The following is a 20,091-nucleotide window of genomic DNA, read 5'->3' as shown; positions in this document are numbered from 1 at the left end:
TTTCATAGAATTTCAGTCCAGTTGCATTTATAAAAAAAAGATCACTCATGCAATTTTCAATGAAGATTGGATGTTGTCTTACAGTATTGCATAACAAAAAAATGGTAGTTTCTGACAGACTTTTGAAGTCATATTCCTGGTTTATAGTTGAGTATATAATTAATCCTGAAATACTTAGCAACACACTTACTTTAATGCGCAGGCATTGTTCCACTTAACTAAGTGGAATATATTTACGTGTCTAAAGATAAGTGTGCGTGCAGGCTAGGGACCCCAGGGAGGAAGCACAGTTTCAGATTCAGTCCCTGAGTACACCATGTACATTAGTCAGTAAATGGGGACAAAGATGCGATAGCACAACTATAAATCTTGTACTTTAATTTTTAAATTAAAATGAAATAGATTTTTTTTCCCCTCATTTTTTTTGATCAACTTTTCAGAATAGTGTAAGTGTAGCAAAGGTAGAAACATATGCTTTCTTTTTCTGATGTAAACATGCATATATTACAAAGACACCTCTGTACATGTCCCCCTTTTTTTTTTCCTTAATGTGTTGTGTTTCTTTTTAAATAGTCCCTTAACATGCATTCCACAGTGGTGTTACAATTACTACCTTGAGTAGGTCAATCTCTTAATCTCTAAAACAACTCTAATTAGAAAAGACAGTGATTCATAGAAGGCAGAAATGTGCCTGTATTTATGTGTAGTAATGCAGGCTGACCATGTTAAGAGAGAAGAAGGCTTAACTATATATCACTTTTAATTTTAAATGTGTTCTTCCTTGGCTCTTTATTATTCTTTTGTTGCCTTTCATCCTATGGGATGCAGCTGCCCTTGAACTTGGTACTGTTTTGATCATTCATGTGCAGCAGCCACATTGTCTGTAACATTTTAAAAATGAGGCTTCATGGTGTTATTTACGAAGTAATTTCACATAAATATTTGGACTTTGGTTCTCTTAGAATGTGGAGAAAAGCCTAATTATAATTCACAGACTTTTTGCCTCGAGCCTAAGGGACAGATGCATATGATTAAGTTTGAAACTGGCCTGTTATTGTAATGTAGATGTTTTCAGGGTTGAGAGAATTAACAAAAAAAGGGAGGGGGGCACAAAAAAAAAAAAAAGAAGCCAGGCAAGCATGAATTTTAAAAAAATAGAACGAGGGAATAGTTTTACAAGAGGCATTCAATCTTGGACTGCACAATTTTATTTTTCAGTGGAACCTCTCCATTAGCTTGCCTGAATGCAATGCTTCATACTAACACTCGTGTAGGTGATGGAACATTCTTCAAAATCCCTGGGAAGTCGGGACTCTATGCTCTCAAAGTAAGTTAAAATTTTGTATATGGAAAGTACATAGTGCTATTAATCTGTTTTATGAATGTCTCAATAGATATAAAGGTAAACAGATTAGATTCTTTGAAGAGGAAATGACCTGATAGTCCTTGTAACTGCTTTCAGATGTCTTTTAAAAGGATTTATAATGAAAGTAAACACTGAATGTTTTATCCTAGAAAGCACAGACATGTTCTTGAATTTGGCATATGGTATAAAAAACATATAGTTTAGCTAAAATGATGCTTTTTCAGAGTTGTTCACAGAAAGGCCTTTGTTTTATGGGCAATGAGCTCAAAAGGATCACTGACTTTCTCATTAAATAATTGTATTAATATTTAATTTTTAACTAGTGCAAAATTGTTTGCAAGTCAAATATTAAATCAGCTTTTAGTTTACAGGTCACATCATTGCTTTTGAGAGCAAGTGTAATTAAAGTGGTAGAATTTTGCCTTTATACTATTTCTATATCTCTCCTTTTTATTTTTCTTTTTCTGGTATGTATCTGATGGTTTCTCTGAGTGGAAATTTTTTGTTGCTGTACATGATCAAACTTAGAGTGGCTTCACAATAGGAGTGGAGGAATGTGAGGCAGAGGTGAGAAACAAGGGAGTGAGATTATGTTTGCAATCTAAATACAGTCAATTACAATTTTAGGCTGAAGGGAAGAATCTTTTGTAATTTATGGCAGATTTATTTGATGTGAGGGTTTAAAAAATAAAAAACCCCAACTACGTAGATTTGACTGCTCCAGATCAGTAAAAATTCTGTATCTGAGATTGAATTAATAGTTTTCAGGAGCTCTCTTTCCTAATTTACTAAACCAAATGCTGTTGTTTTTCTTTAAATCGGGAGATATTCTTGGCACAAATCCAGGTATTCACAATCACTCCCATGTTTGTGAGCTCCAGGTTGCTTCAGTTATTTGAATTCAGGAAACAGGCAAAGGCAGAAAAGAAACATTAAAGGATTTGTGTTTTGCTGCAGCGTCGTAGACACTCAACTGGAAAACTAGGATATTAACAGCCAAACAAGTCTGCTTTTGTTAAAAAAAAAAGTGGAAGTTCTTGCATTTTTTTTTTAAGCGTATGTTATGACTTTACAAAATAGCTTTTTTTCTTTGCAGATCGTTTCATGGAGGTCTGTTTTTATGTCTTGCTCTGAAGTAACTCACAAGCATATCAAGCATATTTATTTTATTCTGGTTTTTGAAATGTAAGCATGAGAGCACACTGCAGGAATCTATTTTCAGAGATGCAGCAGAATCATGACTGATTTTTTTTTTCTTGTTAATTTTTTTTTTTTGTCTTTTTTACTTGTAGAAAGAAGAATCATCATGCCCTACTGATGGAACATTGGATTTAGGATGTGAATCTGAATTAGATGGCACTGAAATGGCTGAGACAAACAATAACAATGGAGAAGAAAATGGTGGTAGGTGTTTTAATTTCAGTATAACAGGGTGGGAAAAGACTAAGTATTGTTTACTTAAGATTTTAATGGTGTATTTTCTAAACAGTGTAAGTAATGTTGTTTACTCAGCGGAACTGTTTTTGAGGGACTCCCTCTCTTTTTTGGCCTTATAAAGAAATCAGGAACACCAGGTGCCTTTTTTTGACTTAGATCTGTTCTGTTGGGTGTGTTTTGAGTAGATAATTTTTTGGCTTACTATATTTTTGTTCTAGTGCCCACAGCTATTTTCTAGTCCTCAACAGTAATTTGGTCTTACCAGGCTTCAGACTTGCCATCATCAGATAGACACCTTATTTCTTTCAGTGTAGACATTTGGCATTGGTCCCTCAGTAGATTTCTGGGCACAGGACAAAGGTTTGTATTCTTTTGCCTCAGGCAGAGATTCTCCTGGGTGCCATGTTGACATAAAGACATGTTGAATTATCAAATCCCATGCATTTGTTTGGGTTTTTTTTCTGAGATAATGGCAAACTGAAACATTGCAAGAACTTAAAAATGACAACCTTAAGAATATCTTTTCTTTTTGAGAGGTAATAATTGCTCATAAGGAAAACAGTTCTTCAGTCACCTACAGTTACTTGCAAGTAATAGAAATTAGTATTCTTATTAAAACTGCACTCTTGTAATGCTTATAAAGTGAACGCTTTATAAAAATCAAGGTTCGCAGGACCTCTGATGTTAATATTTCCTTAATCTCCTCTTCTGCTGTCCTCTCACAACCTGTTCCACTGCTGGACTGCAGCCTGCTGTTTTGGCTCACTTTGGTGAGAAGGTGTCCTGTCTACAACTAGAACATGAAAAGGCTCAGCTCACCTTGTTGTTCTCCTACAGATATCCATTCTGATCTTGGTTTCCATGCTGCACCTATACAGGACTAGTGCTGCTGTTTTATTGTTGCTTGCTAGCAGCATTGAAAAAAATCACAAAATGTTTAGTAACAGGAGTAAGAGAACTACCTAAGACTAAGGTTGTGAATTTGGTGGTGAAGTTCTGAAGCTCAGCAGAAAAAAACAAAAGTCAAGTCTTATTAATTGGCTCTGTTTCTTCATTTTCTTTGTTATGTTTGCAATTCAATGGAATCTGCGTGTCCAGTGGTTTTATCTGTATGATGGATTTATGTTTACGATCACTGCTTGTATAAGTGAACATACATATTTGTAGCTCTTGAACACTTGTCATCTGATATACAGTTTGTTGATGTACACTTCCCTAAGTCACAGGTAGAATACAGAGGTGAAAAGCAGTGTAAGTGTACAAATAGGAAAGCAAATGTTGATTCTATTTGTTATAAACAAATAAAAATGGGGCAAAAAACTGGCAATTATTTAGTAGTGGCAGGATGCAAATAAGGGGGCCAGAATGCCAGAAGGAGAAAATTGCTGGGTTTTGACTGGGAGGAGGCTGCATAGTAACTTCACAGTTTACAGCAATAAAAATAATTCTAGCACTTGTGGTAACATAAAGGAGCAGCTGCTAAAATTAAACATTCAAAAATATTTGGGTTAAAGCAGTAAATTACACCTAGATTGTGTAATTAAAAAAAAAAAAGCTGAGAACTTTCCTTCATGTTTCATCTTTAACAAATCTTGCAAAACCACAATATATTTAACTTTTTGCAAGCAAGACTTTTTTTCCTGTCATGGTAGCTATATTTAAAAAGAATAAATTGGATAGCAGTAGTGAGTCTGTATGACATATCGAAAGGCTGATGCTAGATGTGATTAATAAGGAATTGTAGACAGCAGATCTTGTATCAGTCCGCTGATACAGCATGTAATTTTGTCAATCATGTTTGATAATCACTTCTCTTGAGACTAGAAGTTTTATTGTTAAAGGTATCTATTGAGATATATGTGGAATTCTATGAGTGATATCACTTACAGTATAGAATGCTTGGCTTCAAAACAAAACCATGCCTGGGAAGTGCAGCCAGTCTTAAGTGGATTGAAAATCACAAACTGTGAGATCGGCAAAGGTGTAGGAATCACTACCACAGTAGGTATTGTTGCTGTTCTCTTAAGGATGTGTTGACCACTCTTCATTTAATATCTTTGTCAATACTTTTTGAAAAGTAGAAAAACCTTCTTGATTAAATATATTGATAATATATAATAATGTTGAGGCCTCTCTTGATTGCTTTGTAAATGATTACATTTCAACAGCCTGAATTTTTTTTTAGAGTGATGAAAAAGGTCACATTTGTGCAGTGAAAACATGTATTTGATAAAGTGGCAAATCTGCAAAGCATTTAAGGATCATAACAGAAAATTAATTGAACGTGAATGAGATGCTTTTGCTAATTAGTCCAATGCAGTTCTTGGTCTATAAATGTGGTAGTACTGATTAAAGAATATAGGCACAGTGTTTCCTTTGGGTATAGCACTAGTTAAATGATTAGTAGTGTATGCATTGCATTCATTATAGCTGTAAGAAGAAAAATAGGGAAGGATTTAGAAAAGACGTGCATGAACAAATACCTCTTTTGCTCTGGGAAATTTAATAGGGACTGTCTAGTTAGTTTATCAAAGATGAGGTGGTGACTTGATTGGTTTGTAAATATTTGAGGAAACATATCTGTAGAAAATATTTGGTCTAGCAGACCAAACCTATCAAGATGTCTATCAATTAAGCTTTGCACACTAAAGCCTGGATTTTTTGCTTTCCAGGAAATTATTCTGTGCCATAAAAATAACATTTCGTTCAGTACAAAAAATGCTTTATGCAGTTCTCTGACTTGTCTTCTAAAAAAGGTCAATAGCTACAGTGTCTCCTTTCAGCCCTAATATCTGTGATACATATGGCGATAGACATTCCTTGCACTTTGTATTCTTAATTGCCCGATTGATTGCATTTTTATTTGCTCTTGTTTCCACTGTGATAGAGTCCAGAGGCCCCAGTTCTGGCAGAGTGATCAGGAATTGTTTAGCAAGAGTTTAAATAGTGCCATTTTGAAGTTAGCTGGAAGCAGAGGATGAAACCCTAAGCAACAGCCTCAGTCCATTTGTGGGCTTTTAGATGATAGTCTTCAACTTTCAGTGTAAAAAGTACCAGCTGACACTCAAACAGAGAAGAATCACATTATTCCTCAGCAGGCACATTTTTCCCAGTATAAATGCAGGCTACTGAACAATTTTATTAGCATAGTAAAATAAAAATTCCTCACAGTTATAAACACATGACTTTGCAAAAGCTGTTACTCCACATCAGTGTTGCTAAACTGACAACTGGAATGGTAACACCTCAGGATTTCTCAGATACTATGGAGAAATCTTTCTTCCCCCACCTTCTCCAAAGGCTTATGTTAAGGAAACTCTTTACACTACAGTTGGTTTGTTTGGAATGGGATTTCTATAGAAGCTCTCTAGCAGTCTCATCTCTTTTTCATAAAGTCCATTTCCCTCAAATCCAGGGGCAGCATGTAAAGATGCAGTCAGTTACAGAACAAAAATCCCAATTACTATTGCCTGAGAAAATGATGACTATAATATCTTTTTGCCCATCAGTAGAATGTTCTGTTCTCAAAAGGCATTTGTCCCTAGGGTTTCTGAAGCCAGGGCTAATCCATCAGCCACAGAGCACTGTTGATTAAAAATTGTCTTCATGGAAGCCAATGGAATGCACAATGATGTAGCAATTGCTATGGTAGAGTGACTTCCCTCCCTAAACTAACCCTACCATAGGTTCTGATGTTTGCCCAAATGTGAGCAATGTATGTTTACTTGCTGAACCCAGGACACTCCTCTTGAGACATTTTGGTTTTCAGCCCTTGCTAAACCTCTAAAGTTCTTCAATTGCGAACATGAAATGGCAGAATTAATTTCTTAGACAGATTGCTTAGACATAGTAGATGAAATGGTAGATGATAGAGGATCAGATTCATGCTGAATCCTGAATTTTTTTCTTTGTAGCAACTCTGCTTTTAACATCTTCTGACTTCTGGAATAGAAAGACACTAGGATAACTCCTGTAGTGAGCAATACATATTCACCATTTTTTGAAACCTGAGTCCACATTTAGATGTTCAGTTCCTTTCTGGAATGGAACTTCTGGCAATTCAGGGAAACCTGTTATCGTTAGTATCTTGTTTTTTGGGAATAATGCTGAGTGATTCTGCTGAATATCTGTTGTAGGTGGCAACATCTGCACGTGGGAAAGGCTTTTCTAAAAGCAGGACAGCAACAGAATAGCAGCTTGAACATAAAGAGTGATGACACATCAGAAAGAGATAGTTGTTTAATTTTTTGTTTGTTTGTTTGGTAGCTTGGGTTTTTTCATCTCTCTGCAAGTAACTATAAAATAAAAATACCGTACCCAGGATTGAGTTTAACTTCTATTTGTTTCATTGTTACTGGAGGGGAGCCATAAGAATGAGAGAAACTGTGGAGCTTGAGGGAGCGATCTTTCTCATCTGTTTTTGTGGGTTTTCTGCTGTACGGTAGAGTTAATGGAGCCTAAGAAATTGGTGACTTAGTGATGACAGAGTGTATATTTATAATGGAAAATGTTGACTTCCTTTGGAATACAGATTCGCAGTTTTCAAAGCTTTGTTAAAGGTTTGTGCTCAAAAGCATGCAGAGAATATAATGCAATTCAATGGAAGCTACCAAACTGATGTGGTTTTTGATGTCTTTTTCCAAAAAAGATTATTCAATATTATTTGTCATTTCACAGTACTAGTATTGCTTTTCAAAATGAATATTACAGTCACAGTAGTGCCCTTGCTATATGCATCTGGTTTTGCTTGTTTTGGCGAGCTTGTACAATTAACTAAACTCCCAAACTGGTTTTCATTTTCAAGAACTGATAACAACAGTTGGGTTCTGAATGGTTCAGATTTTGCAAGTTGGGCTCTAGAGATCAAAGAATGATGGAGGTGAATTACTTCATACCTCTGTGTTGGCAAAGTGTAACGGTTTATGTCAATACAAGTATAGATCTGTGTCACCCAAAGAAAATACTGAATTTTATGGTTATTTTAGAGAGAGATTTTATGTGTATGTTTTCCTGAGGGAGTTCTTTCTGAAGTTTCCTATCTAGAGTGTGTGCATGCATTTTATGCTTGAGGTAGAATCTATTCTTTAGCATATGGTAGCAATATTAATTTATGTTTTGTAATGTGGCCATTAGTAAACAATCCTTTTCATATGCTGTGGTTTCTGTAACAAAGAAGGGAGTGGACTGCTGTTGATTTTACTGGTTTGATTTTAAATCAGTATGGTCTGTCTAAAATCAGAATTAATTGTGCTATGTATTTTGGGAAAATCAGATCCTTAAAGCACTCCAGGAATACTTCTGTCCATCTAGTTTCATAAATATGTTTATAATTATTCCTAATAACTTTCAGTGGCAGTGAAACAGAATAATTTTGAGTTGTATTATTTTAAAAATTGTTTCCTTGAAGAAACACGTCTCCTAATATTTTTTTTTGTGTAGGTGTTGTATTTCTTGTGTGGGAAAGGTAAAAGGTAATAGAAAATTACAGAGACGCAATCTTTTCATTACAGAAATTAAAAGATAGCATTGCTGATTTTTACAAAGGATAGCCTTTCATAGTGATTGCCAAAACTGGTCTTGGGGAAATGAAAGAGAGGAAGTTATTTTAAATGGAGGTTGTTGAAAACATTTTCTATATGCTCTTTTTGCTAATTAATTCTATTCTATCCTTCCAGTTAACACTCTCTGAACACTCACTAAGGAGGTCTTATCTTCAGAAACCCAGCTGCTCTTCCAGCTCATAACCTAACAGTTTATGGCTTAATGGTTGCTTCTGCTTTATTCCTTCACTAAGTTCTGGCCCTACAAGAAGCCAATTTAAAGAATGGAGCCTAATTATTCTCAACTAAATGGAAATGCCTCCTGTAGTTTAAAACTGCTCTTGCTCACTTTTTCTGTTATAGCAATAATGGTGAATCCTCTTTATTTGCTACCCAAATATTTTTCCTTCATCAGTCACATTCTTTCAGGGTTCTTTTTTTTCTGCCCAATGTCCAGTTTATTTTTATCATTCTTTTCTGATAAAGCCTTTCAAACAAATATGGATCTGATAAAATTCGTACTTCTTCAGTGCTATGGATAAAGTAGTTGCAGATTTCCAATGTTGTATGTTTGTACAAAGACCACTGGCTCTTCTCGAGTTTGTTTTGAGGTTACTGTATTCTTTGGTTTCCATAGCAGAAATGCCTGCTCTGTTTTTAAGGCACTGAATTTTTCAGTAGGATTATTGAAGTTCATTTCAAACACTTACATGCTTTCCTGTAATTTTTTTTCTCCTGACCCATTCAGAGAAAATCGGTCAGATGTTACCCATATAAATGAACAAATAAATAAAGACAGTATTCTGTGGTCACAGGCATTGTAGTTTAGCACAGATTGACTTGAATTACTAAATTGCAGAACATGTTTTAAAGAATAAATTTATCTATCGTCTCATATTTGTATTTAATTTCCTACAGAAAAGTCAATTCCTATTGTTTTGTAAACAATTAGTATCTTGGTTATCCTCTAAATAAATCCTAAGCATTAAATATTATGTAGCATTATTGTTTGCTAATAAAGTTAATAGACTGGATAAGTTATTTAGCAATTATATAAATTAGCATAATGTATTTAGATTTTTAATGTTTGTATCTTCTACTTTTGGAAAATAGGCAGTGACATCTCTTATTTGCTAGATGGTTAGTTTTATAGCCATGATTTATATCAAGCTGGTTTGAAATGGAAAAGTAAATCTAATTAAAACATGGAAAACAATATTTGAAATAGATTCTTACTATTTTAAGGTAATTGTTATATAAAGAAAAGCATTTAGAATATACAAAATATATTTTAGAAAGGCAGTATCATTTGCTGTTAATAAATGAAGTTGACTTTCACTAGTCACAATGTAATTTTAAAATTTTTAAGTAGCAGATTTCAGCCTCACATATATATTTCTTTAATCATAGACTACAGAAAAAAGTTTATTTTTCGAAACTCTGAAAGAACCAGGTTTGAGTTGTTCTCAACTGAGCCAGCCTGAAACCGTAAGGTATTCCTTCTGTACTTCCAGAAGATATTACAATGATGGAAAGATATTTATTGCTTCAGTGTGTTTCATTTCTAGTGGCTTCACCCAGTAGAGCAATCCCTGTTACTTGATTTAACTTTGTTGTCAAAGCTTTAAAGAAACCAATACACTGATAATATTTTAATGTAAAATTGAAGTACTGATAGAAATAAGAAATAATAGACCCTGTCACAATTTCATAGCTTATTCTTAAAAGAAAAATGAACGAAAGCACAAAATTAATCTAGGACTATGTTTATTTTTATTCCTGTGCTGTAACATGACTTTCACATTAATTACTGTGGTGTTGAGCATCATCAGTTAGTGTTGCCAGACCTCTCCAGGATGAACTTTACCACCAAAATAAATAGGACAGACTCCTGGATAATGTCCTAGATCAGAGTCATGAAAATCAGAATTTCTCATTTGAACAAGAAGGTGATAGGAGGTGCAGTCATCACGGAGAACAGTATTAATTTTTTCATGACAGGTCATGTTATATCCACTCTTAGGAGGGACAGTTAAGTATGTAGCAGTTTCCATTCCTTAGGAATTTTAAAATTTGTTCTCCAATCCTAAATTCTGGGGTTTGTGTATTAACACTATTTCTGTTTTTAATTCAGTTCTTTGACACTCAGACTTTGCTGGTAAAAAAAGTCTCTTTGAGGGAAAAGACAAAAGCTGGGTAATTTGAAATGTCAGGTTTTTATTTTGGTGTAGGTGTTCATTGTCTTGGGAACTTAGCTATTGCAGTGATTTAGATTATATAAACCAGCTATTGTTTGTTTTCTGCTGACACTTTGCTTCTCCTTTAAGTTGTCTTTTTTGATAGGAGCTTTGCTCATCATGTGGGAAAAAAGTGATCTAAACCAGGTGATGCTGTAAACTCAGAATCTGTTTTGTGTTGCAGCTTCTTTGTATATTTTGACAAATCCTTCATGTATAAGGGGAAAAGGTGACAAATATCAGTTGAAAATCTTGTGACAAAATAGGTTTAGTCTTATCTGCTAATGAAGTATTTTAAGCTAATGTGAAAATAATCTTGGCATAATGCCAATGCCAACATAAAACGGAGTGTATTCTCTGTTTGTGAGACAAGCATTAATTATTTTTAATTTCAGTGTGAAAACTAATGTTTTATATCACGTGCATCTTATGGTGGCCATTAATTACTGATAACTAAATTGTGTCTTTTTTTCCTTACAAACACAAAGAAAATTAATTACAATATTTCTCCTATGAAACATTGCTAAAGGCAAGGAAGAATGCTGGTTCAGGTATCTCCTTGTCCCACTGAAGGATGGGAGGAGAAAACCGTAGGCAAAGAGAAACATTGGACTAAAATTGTTTCTGGCTCATGTCTTCAACTGCTTTGACTGTAATTGAGCTGTTCTGGTAGATGTGTGAAGTGTGGCAATCCTTAGAAAACCATATACAGCTGCAGAGATTATAAAGAAGGTATGTCAACATGCAAACCAGCTTTGTGCAGTGCTAGAAGACAGAGGCTTGAACTGAGTCAGCAGAGGAGAAAGGAAAACATCCTGCTTAATTTCTGGATCCATACTGATGCTGTTTTAGCTGGGCTGTCTTAGGACATTGGTGAGAGTAATAGTAATGCAAGGTATTAAGAAGAGAAAGGCTGACAAGTAGCAGTGTGTAATACCTGAGAGACCAGAATTCCTCTTTGCAGAATATTATTCCAGTCTACTGGTTAAACAGGAAAGTGTGTATTCTTAGCTTTACCAAGAAGTACTTATAAGATAGATGAGTCTGGGTCCTAAAAAGCCATTACAATCTCGCATGATGTTACATCTTTATAAATATTTCTAGAAGACAGGGTCATCAGTGTCTCTTGTATAAATACACACTTAGACATGTAATAATCCATTAAAAATGTCTTAATGAGGAAGATAATTCTTGTCTAATACGGGAAAACCATAGTTAAATTATTTCAGTTATCTTTCAGGACGTGAAAATCCGCAGGTCTCCAGAACTGTATAGAAAGGGTGTGATGAGGTACAAATATTTGTGAAGCAATGCATTTATTTAGAATATGGCCAGATTTTCAGTTCATCTGGACCTCAAGATTAGTTGAATTTCTTAGAGTGACATTTTTGTTTTCCAGGCACCTCTCTGTCCTCTCAGGACTTTCCAAGATATAGGAAAGATAACCCCTAGAACAGTATTCTGATTTTTTTTCTTTCTCTTTGTATAAAGTTTGCCCAAAGCAGACATCTGAAGAAATGTCTTCCAGTCGTGATTCGAGCCTTACTAATGCACCAGTGCAAAGCAAGCTAGTATCTTCATTCCAGCAGCACACAAAAAAGGCACTTAAGCAGGTAAGCTTGTATTGACTGATAGTCAGTTGGCTTCCCTTTAACATATGTGTCGGTCTTAGAAATAACATCTCAGCAGAATTTCAAGGCATTTCTGAGGATTTTTAGTACTTTGTTTAGTGGTGTTTGTTTGTTGGTTGTTTTTTTTTTTTCCAGTAGTGCAGTCCTGCTGTCTATTGAGTTTAATGTTTTTTAAGTGCTTTTCACATAAGCAATATTACTTACGTTATCATACCCCTGCTTTTCCTACATAAGTGTTTGTGTGGGAATTTTTGTGTGAGGTTTAAAAACACATTTTGAAAGAAATTCTGGAGATAGGTAAGAATCTGGGTATACTCACTGTTTAGTTTTTCTTTATGGTCTGTTAAAAATTTTTTGTTTCAAGTTGTATGTATCACTACAGTGTATAAAAGTGGGGTAGATTTGGGGTTTTTTTAATAACGTATGATTTGGATGATTAAGGTTGCAATAAGTAGTAAAGCCTAGCAAAAATAGCTGATTATTGAAAGCCAGATGTTAATGAAAAGCATAACAATGTGAAAATTATTTTCCAAACAGTGCCAGATGTGTTCACTTTACAGCTGGGCAAACAGAAAAGAAAAGCTAAAATGTTAAAATTAAGAGGAGAAAATTATTATTTTTTTAATTCTGAATCTGTAGAAACTGGTTTAGTCTTTTAAAGACAATAAAAATGAAATACAACTTTGCTAAAGTTTTACCATAATGAGATGATGTTTTATTGTTTTCTCATAATTGCTCTCAGTTACAGTTAATGGAGGTCTAGTATTTCATGGGGTAGATTGTTGCTGGATTGTTGATATAGGCTTAAGTTAAACAAAGCCTGTCCACATCTCTTCAAAACACTTCAGTGTTTGTGCCTAGTTTTTCATGCGGCTTTAATTTAAATCCACTAAAATTAATAGACCTTTATCATTCACATAAGGTGATCTTGTACTTAAAGGCTTTGAGGACTGGAAAAGACTGTTGGATTGGGGTCTCACATCTGGTCAGGAAAATTAAGCAGTGGGCACATAACAGCTTACTATCTGTGTGGATAATTGTGAAAAAGACACTCTTTTTGGAAACTCTTCTGTACAGATCTTTTGCAATATATGAACTTTCTTAGGGCTGGAGGGAGCAGGCAAAGGGAAAGGAAAGAGAAAAAAGAGCAAAGCCACAAATGTTTGAACTTGTGTAACTGTTTAAGGTCTACCGTTTGTCATTTAGCAGAGGTATAGCATCGAGAATAATTTTTCAAAGGGTAAACCTGTCAGAATAGCTTAACTAATATAAAAAGTCAGAACATTGATGGAAAGCTTTGAAAACATCCCCTGAGGCAGCAGCGTTAGAGCAACATTAGAAAGTTAAGTAATCAATAAAAATAAATTAGTTTTAATTAAGTTAATGGTAATTAGATCCTGTACTTCGGAGTATGAGAGTATTATTACAGCTATCAGTAAAATGTTTTCTCTATGCACAGTGTTAGACAAATGGACATTTGTATTGTGGAATAGTAGTGGATTTTTGCTTTGTTTTCTCTAGTTTCAGGTGTTAGCTACTGCCATATAGACGCTGTAGATTTGATTTAATTTGATATTGTAGCAGTGGTGGATAAAATCTTAACAGCACTTTTATTTATAAAATTGCTGTTGGAAATTTATTCTTTCATTTCCAAATCCTTCTATTGCTTTTATGGGTACAGAATACCTAAAATTTGTACAAAGAAGTACCTGTAGTACCTTTGAATACACAAACTTTTAGATGACTTTATGAAACACTCCTCCAACTCATACTAACTTACTGGTACCATGCTAAAGTAACAGAAGATGAGCCATCATTATGCTCTTGGAAAGTGCTTTATCTATATAGACATATATATACTGTATGTATGTTGTAATGGGGTCTAGCTATTGCTTTTTTATTCTAAGTGGTCTTCAGAGAATTGAAAACCTGCAAGGCAGTCTTTCAAACAGTTTCCTACTCAATTTCTTTAGAAACAGTGGGTTCTTCATGTAAACTTGTGTGTTTTTGTTTTGCAATCCATTAAAGTGAGAAGCAAGTTGGTAAGGTAAAGTACTGCTTAAAGATCTGAGCTAGAATTAGAAGATTTTCTCCATTTTTATCTACTTATTAACTTTTCTAGTCATACTTAATTCTCTTTAAAGTATTATATGCTGGATGTACATATAATTTGATTTGTAATGAATTTTAGAGGCCCGTTCCTGGGTTTAGATTGCAAACAGCAATCTCACATTTCCTTGTAACAGCCTGCATTTTAGGATGCTCTCATGAATCAAATTAATCACAACACTGCATCTCTTGAGATATACTAGGAGCTTAGAGGAAAGGCATTTTCTGAGCCCTGGCTCTTGGTCCTGATGTCTCTCAGGTAACAGTGGATCTGGGATGTTTTGCAGGAGCTAAGAAGGTTTGCACTTGCAGTAGGCTGTCAAAAGGTCTGTGGCAGAAGTCAGACCTTATGTCCTCACCTTTCAAAGGCTGGGCTGCCATTTTGGTCTGGAAACTTCCTGGGTTCACTGCCTTCCATAGGAAGAAAGGTTTTGAGTGTTTTATCACTGAGTGTATTTCATGCTTCTTTTTCATTTTTGAGGGAGTTTCAGTTTTGCTCTTGTATAGTATCTGAGTGTAATGTCCAACAAAACAGTTCCCATTCATGAGGGCTTAGACAAAAGAGTCTGTGGTGTAGAGCTGCCTTTTATGCTTGGCTTTCTGATGGCAGATTTTACAGATTTCTGTTTCCATTTTGCTTTTGGAAGTGCATGGGTATGTGTACCCAGCTGTTGGTGATCTAGTACCTTTGACATGAAGGTTAATGGCATGCTGTCACATGCTGAGTCCTTATCAGTACTGATCAGTTCCATGCTGATTTACCTCATTTTCACACTCAAGAGTTTTGGCATGAAAACCCATGTAAGGACCTCTTCCTTGGAAAGTACTGAACTACATCTGCATCTGGTAGCAGTGGTACATGGTCACACTACTGTGTGAATTATTCTTTCTCTGGACAAGGCTAACTCAAGTATGGACATCAATTCATGGCATAGTACCTACCATGCTCCTCTCTGGTCCAGTTTCTGTTCCTTTGACTTGAGTTGATACTTTTTTTGGAAGTCTTCACTATATACAGATTTATCTGTATCTATCAAGAGGTTCTTGGGACATTTCTCAGAAGAACGATCACACCTGCAAACTGGCCTCATGTAGGTAACACTGAGCATGTGTGAATATCCAGGACATTGAGGTGATATTAGTGTCTGTTGGACTCTGATAGCCAAATATAAGAGCACCTTGTCAATCAGTGTACCAGTTGTTTCCCGGGGCAATACCAAGAGAGGATAAAGAACTTGAAGATGCACTATAACAATGTCTGGGATAATAGTAGACCTCCCAGACATGGAAGAAAATCCTGCCTCACTTATGGCACTTTGGAATCAGCAACAAGAAGGGTACCCATAAATTTTCTGTTGGGAGAAGAGAGGATACTCCATTCAGACTCAGGATCTGAATACAGACCAGGACATGTCTGAGACTGTGCTGGGCATCCAGATCTCTTTGTAGAGACAGAAACTCCAGAGACAGCAGCCAAGTGGGTTTGGGATGAGAGAAGCTCAGGAAATAAGGGAGTCTACACAAGGTATGTTATTGCCATGGTTTGTTTTGTTGTTTTTTTTAACTTTGGGCTTTGTCTGCATGCTTGGTGGCTGGGTTCATATATGTGCCACTATTTTATTCATAAAGTGGGTAGATGCAGTTTTTATGGAGAAAGATGGCACCCATACATATGATTTGGTCTTATAGTAGAACTGGAAACTCCACACCCCTTTTTTTCAGTGGATGCTGTCAGGCCCCAAGCAGTAAGAGAGCTGTGGGGAATTATTGTTTGGCTCATGCATTGCTTCTAAATTTTAGGACATTAGACCTGTACAGCTTCAAATAACATTTCTGTCTGACTTTTCTAGCACTACTGTAGTTATTTATTAGACACCATCCCACAACCTGAAACAATGAGACTAAATTCCAGAGCAGAATGGTGAAGTGTAAGTCAGCCCTGATTTACCCAAATTCACAAGATTAGTTTATCAAAATTTTTTGTGGGGTTTTTGTTTTGGGTTTTTGGGTGGGTTTTTTTTTGTTTGTTTGTTTGTTTGTTTTTTTGTTTGGTTTGGTTTTTTTGTTGTTTTTTTTTTATATGTTTAAGGACACAGGTGTCCAAGTGCCTAGGTTGCCACTGAAGGTAAAATCCTGATCTCCCTTGATGCTGGTGTGGATTTGCTTTCCTGTCTTCAGCTCAGGCACACTGCTTATCTTGCTTTGAGAGAAGAACAAGAGCAAACTCACCAGTCTTGCTCCTTCCACACTCATTCTCTTAAGACTTCTTTTCTTGACTACAGCCAGATGTGGGTTATCTTGAAGCATTTTGCTGTCTATAGGAGGTAATCCAATGAGTCTGTCTGTGGTGTCTATACTTTGACTCATTTGAGCAACTACTCACATGTTCTTATACAAGCCTGATATATTTGCCTGTCCTCCTTGCCCTTTCTCACCCCCAAAGAACCAAAGGTGACAGAGAAGATTGTTATGATTATGTCCTTCACTTAGAATTTGAGCACAGGGTGTCTTCCTGAAAGACTCTGAAAATCCACTGTTAACTGAGAGGTATTTTTCTCTACTGAATTCCTTGGTGTAGAGAGTTTGCTGCAGTTTCTCAGTGTCTCTGTTAACCATTTTCCTGTGTTTCATTTCAGATGCTACAAATTTATCGAGGCCACAGTTGGAGAATTCTGGCTCCCTAGCTGAAGCATTTGTTCAGATGTCTGGCAACATAAGTGATGATTCTTGACAAATTTTCCTGTCAACAAATGGAAAGCAAGGAAAACATGTTGCATTTTGACTCCTAGAGAGACATGGGAAGGGACAGTGGAATTTACAAAATGCATTCAGGAAAATGGAAGTTCGAAGATGATAATCTAAACTGATTTTCTGATTGCCAAGACAAGTCTAGGGAAGAAGACAGAGAAACTATGGCAGGGAGACTGCATAATGGGGAAAAGAAGCTGGAAGAGCAAGAGTTCCAGCAGGAGCTCTTCAGGGAGTACATGCATTGCCCGAAGGCAAGCTGCACGGTATGTCCCTCTAAAGGTCCCTATGCTCAGGCAGCATGTACCAGCTGCTCAACACAGTGCTTTGGTAAGACACAAGACAATGTTTATGAGATTTTCTTCTGGGTCATCCCCATGGTCCTCAGCCCTTATCTGTGATGGAAAAAGGGGATAAGAATCCAAACAGTCCCTTTATTCTTTTTGTACTGCTTTTTAACAACTAGCTCCCAGTCGCTAGGGCATTCTGCTTGTTTGGTTTTCCCCTGAGGTTGTTGGCATAGCATGCTTTTTGCAGTGATCCTGCATGTTTTCTGTTTTAATAAATGTATTTTCCAGATTTTCTTACTCTGAGAAATAACCAAAAAGGATTTTAAAGCGATATTAGAGCAGTACTGTGTTGAACTATAGTTGCCTGTCTATAGTGTCCCTCACTGAAAATATGTCATCACATGAAATTACCTGTGGTTAAATCTACCACTGCTATGTGGTGGAATCTCCTTCCCAAATATAGGTCAAAAGTGCTCTTTCTTCTTTTCTGTAGGTGCAGTTGCATCTACAGACTTGTGCCAAGTCTCAGACATTCAAGCTGATGAAAGTGGCCTAGTTCTAAGCACTGCACTTGTCTGATAATGTTTTTCTTTAAGTAACCTGGGGAACTCTTTAAGGTGAATTGGTCATTTATATTCTATTCATGACAAATATCATGGAGATGGGAGTGCTACTCAAGCTTTTCCAGTGATGTTACATGATTTTTCCATATAGTGGCAGTGGATGTCTGAGTATCTTCTTCTGGGCCAAATGAAAATAACAGCTTTTGATTTGAATAGTTTATAACAGGAAATTATACCCAGGTGAAAATTAATCATGTCTCAATTTTGAAGTGCATCCTAGAAATGGTTGGCTTTTTCAGGGAAAGACAGGAGTTGGAACAGCTCTAGGAAGCCTCCTACAAAACACTGACAAGCAGCTATCTACAAATGCTGTTCCAGGAGCTGTTGGGTAGATCTCCAGAAGGCTGTGAGCTCAGGGTGTGTGGGCATGTGGTAGAACCCAAGCTGAAACAGGATGTCTGGCAGAAAGGCATTACACTCTAACTGCTTACACTGGTACAGTTTAAATTCTTGGAGAGGCAATATGACAAAATTTTTTTAACTGGAGAATGGCCGTCCAGCCCTGAAGCCTCCACTGTGTGCTTTGAACCCTGTGCAGAGTATGTTTGCAAATTTGACCTAATGGAGAATGTTGATTACTGCCTTAAGGGGTTTGTATTCTTTATTTGTGATCTTTATTTTGTTGCTACCTTTATCTTTGTTGGTTTTTAAACTGCTTTCTACAAACTGTTTCCTTACCTTCATGTGTTTTGTTGTTCCAAGAAACAGATTTCCCTTTAAAGCACTTTTCAGATTATAGGTATTACTAGTTTAATACTACAAAAAACAATACAAAAATAAAACAAAATAAGCACAAACAAAAAGAAACCAACAAACACTCTTTGGAAGGAAGTGTCACTGAGTTAATGCATATGCCATTGTCATTCCCATTCACATGCAAGCCAGAACAGACGTTGAACGCATCACATTTTTTTGTCCTTCTCTTGTTTCTCTGGTTGGGAAAGCAATAAAAATGTTTATTTTGCAGTCTGTCACGATCTGCAACAACTGTAGCTGTGAATTCATTATTGTAATGCTATAGGAGATAGTGCTGGCTTGCAGGTGTACAGACACCTTACATGAATACACACATCTCTTTGTCTCTGCACCACAGATGTCCAAGCACTTTAGTTCAATGTCGGTCAGTGTACAGATAAATGTCCAGTTATTAATGTATACTGTATTTGTACAGAAAGACCCAAACCACTACTGGGACCTAAAGAACAAATAAGCAGCAAGAAATTATTTTTGTTCCAAATACAGATATGTGTCACAGGGTAGAAGATGGCATGGAACAAGAATGTATATGGAGATATTAGCAGAGTTTGGAAATAAACCCTAGTTCTCTGAACTTCCAGCCTCCAAATTAGAAGTTGTGTACACTTGACACCAGTACTGTTATGTTTGGTGTACAAGTCTGGTTGGAAGTAAATTATTTTGCACTATGCTTTGGAAATGGCACTTTGTGCTTTGTAACTGTTTCCATAATACATCTTTGTTACTGTTTTAATCTTATGTTTGCATGCCTTTAATGTATGTTTACTATAAGAAGTAGTGGCATCCTGGAAAAATAATGTGTTTATTCTTCATGATTTGTGGTGCTTACTCTTTTATTTTAACTGCTCTGTGTACTCATGAAAAACGTTGCCACTGCAAAATTTTACTTTAACAGGCACATGGGAATTAAAGGCTGTCTTAATTTTACTAATAAAATGAGGGTGTGAGAGAGGACAAAGACTGTATTTTATGGTGATGTTAAGTGAGTCAGTGATAAACTATAAATCTGTTTCATCTTTGCCAGTTTGGGAGCCATGACCATGATGTAGAGTTGTTATTTATTTTGTGCAATAGACTTTTCTCAGTGTATCATAGCTTGTGTTTTTCACATGGCAGAACAGAAGAATTCCATAGCTTTACATTTCTGATCCATAACGTGTGAAATTTCAAAGGTTATTTTCATGATTGGAGTTTCAGAATGTAGAGTTGACATTTATGGAACAAATAGAAATCTGGGACAATGTTGCTTAATGCAACCAAGTGTTACATATCTTTGTTGTTAATAACCTAATTTTTAACATTCTCAGCATGTCATGCATTTAAGCTCAAATGAAAATGGTTTTCTGCATTAATG

At 35.9% G+C, this 20,091-nt stretch overlaps 1 protein-coding gene across 2 annotated transcripts in view; it reads left to right on the top strand.

Annotated features, from left to right (window-relative positions):
- ASXL3 (ASXL transcriptional regulator 3) overlaps nt 1–20,091 on the top strand; it is a 125,145-nt gene that overhangs the window by 55,482 nt on the left and 49,572 nt on the right. For both annotated transcript variants that reach the window (XM_005153541.3, XM_034065350.1), the window contains 3 exons: nt 1,219–1,327; nt 2,659–2,770; nt 12,072–12,193. In XM_005153541.3, the coding sequence (XP_005153598.3) occupies nt 1,219–1,327; nt 2,659–2,770; nt 12,072–12,193 (343 nt within the window). The remainder of the gene's footprint in view (nt 1–1,218; nt 1,328–2,658; nt 2,771–12,071; nt 12,194–20,091) is intronic.

Source organism: Melopsittacus undulatus, chromosome 1 (genome assembly GCF_012275295.1).
Source record: "Melopsittacus undulatus isolate bMelUnd1 chromosome 1, bMelUnd1.mat.Z, whole genome shotgun sequence".
Lineage (NCBI taxonomy): Eukaryota > Metazoa > Chordata > Aves > Psittaciformes > Psittaculidae > Melopsittacus > Melopsittacus undulatus.
The sequence above is the reverse complement of the archived record's forward strand: the minus strand, read 5'-3'. Positions and strand labels throughout refer to the sequence as shown.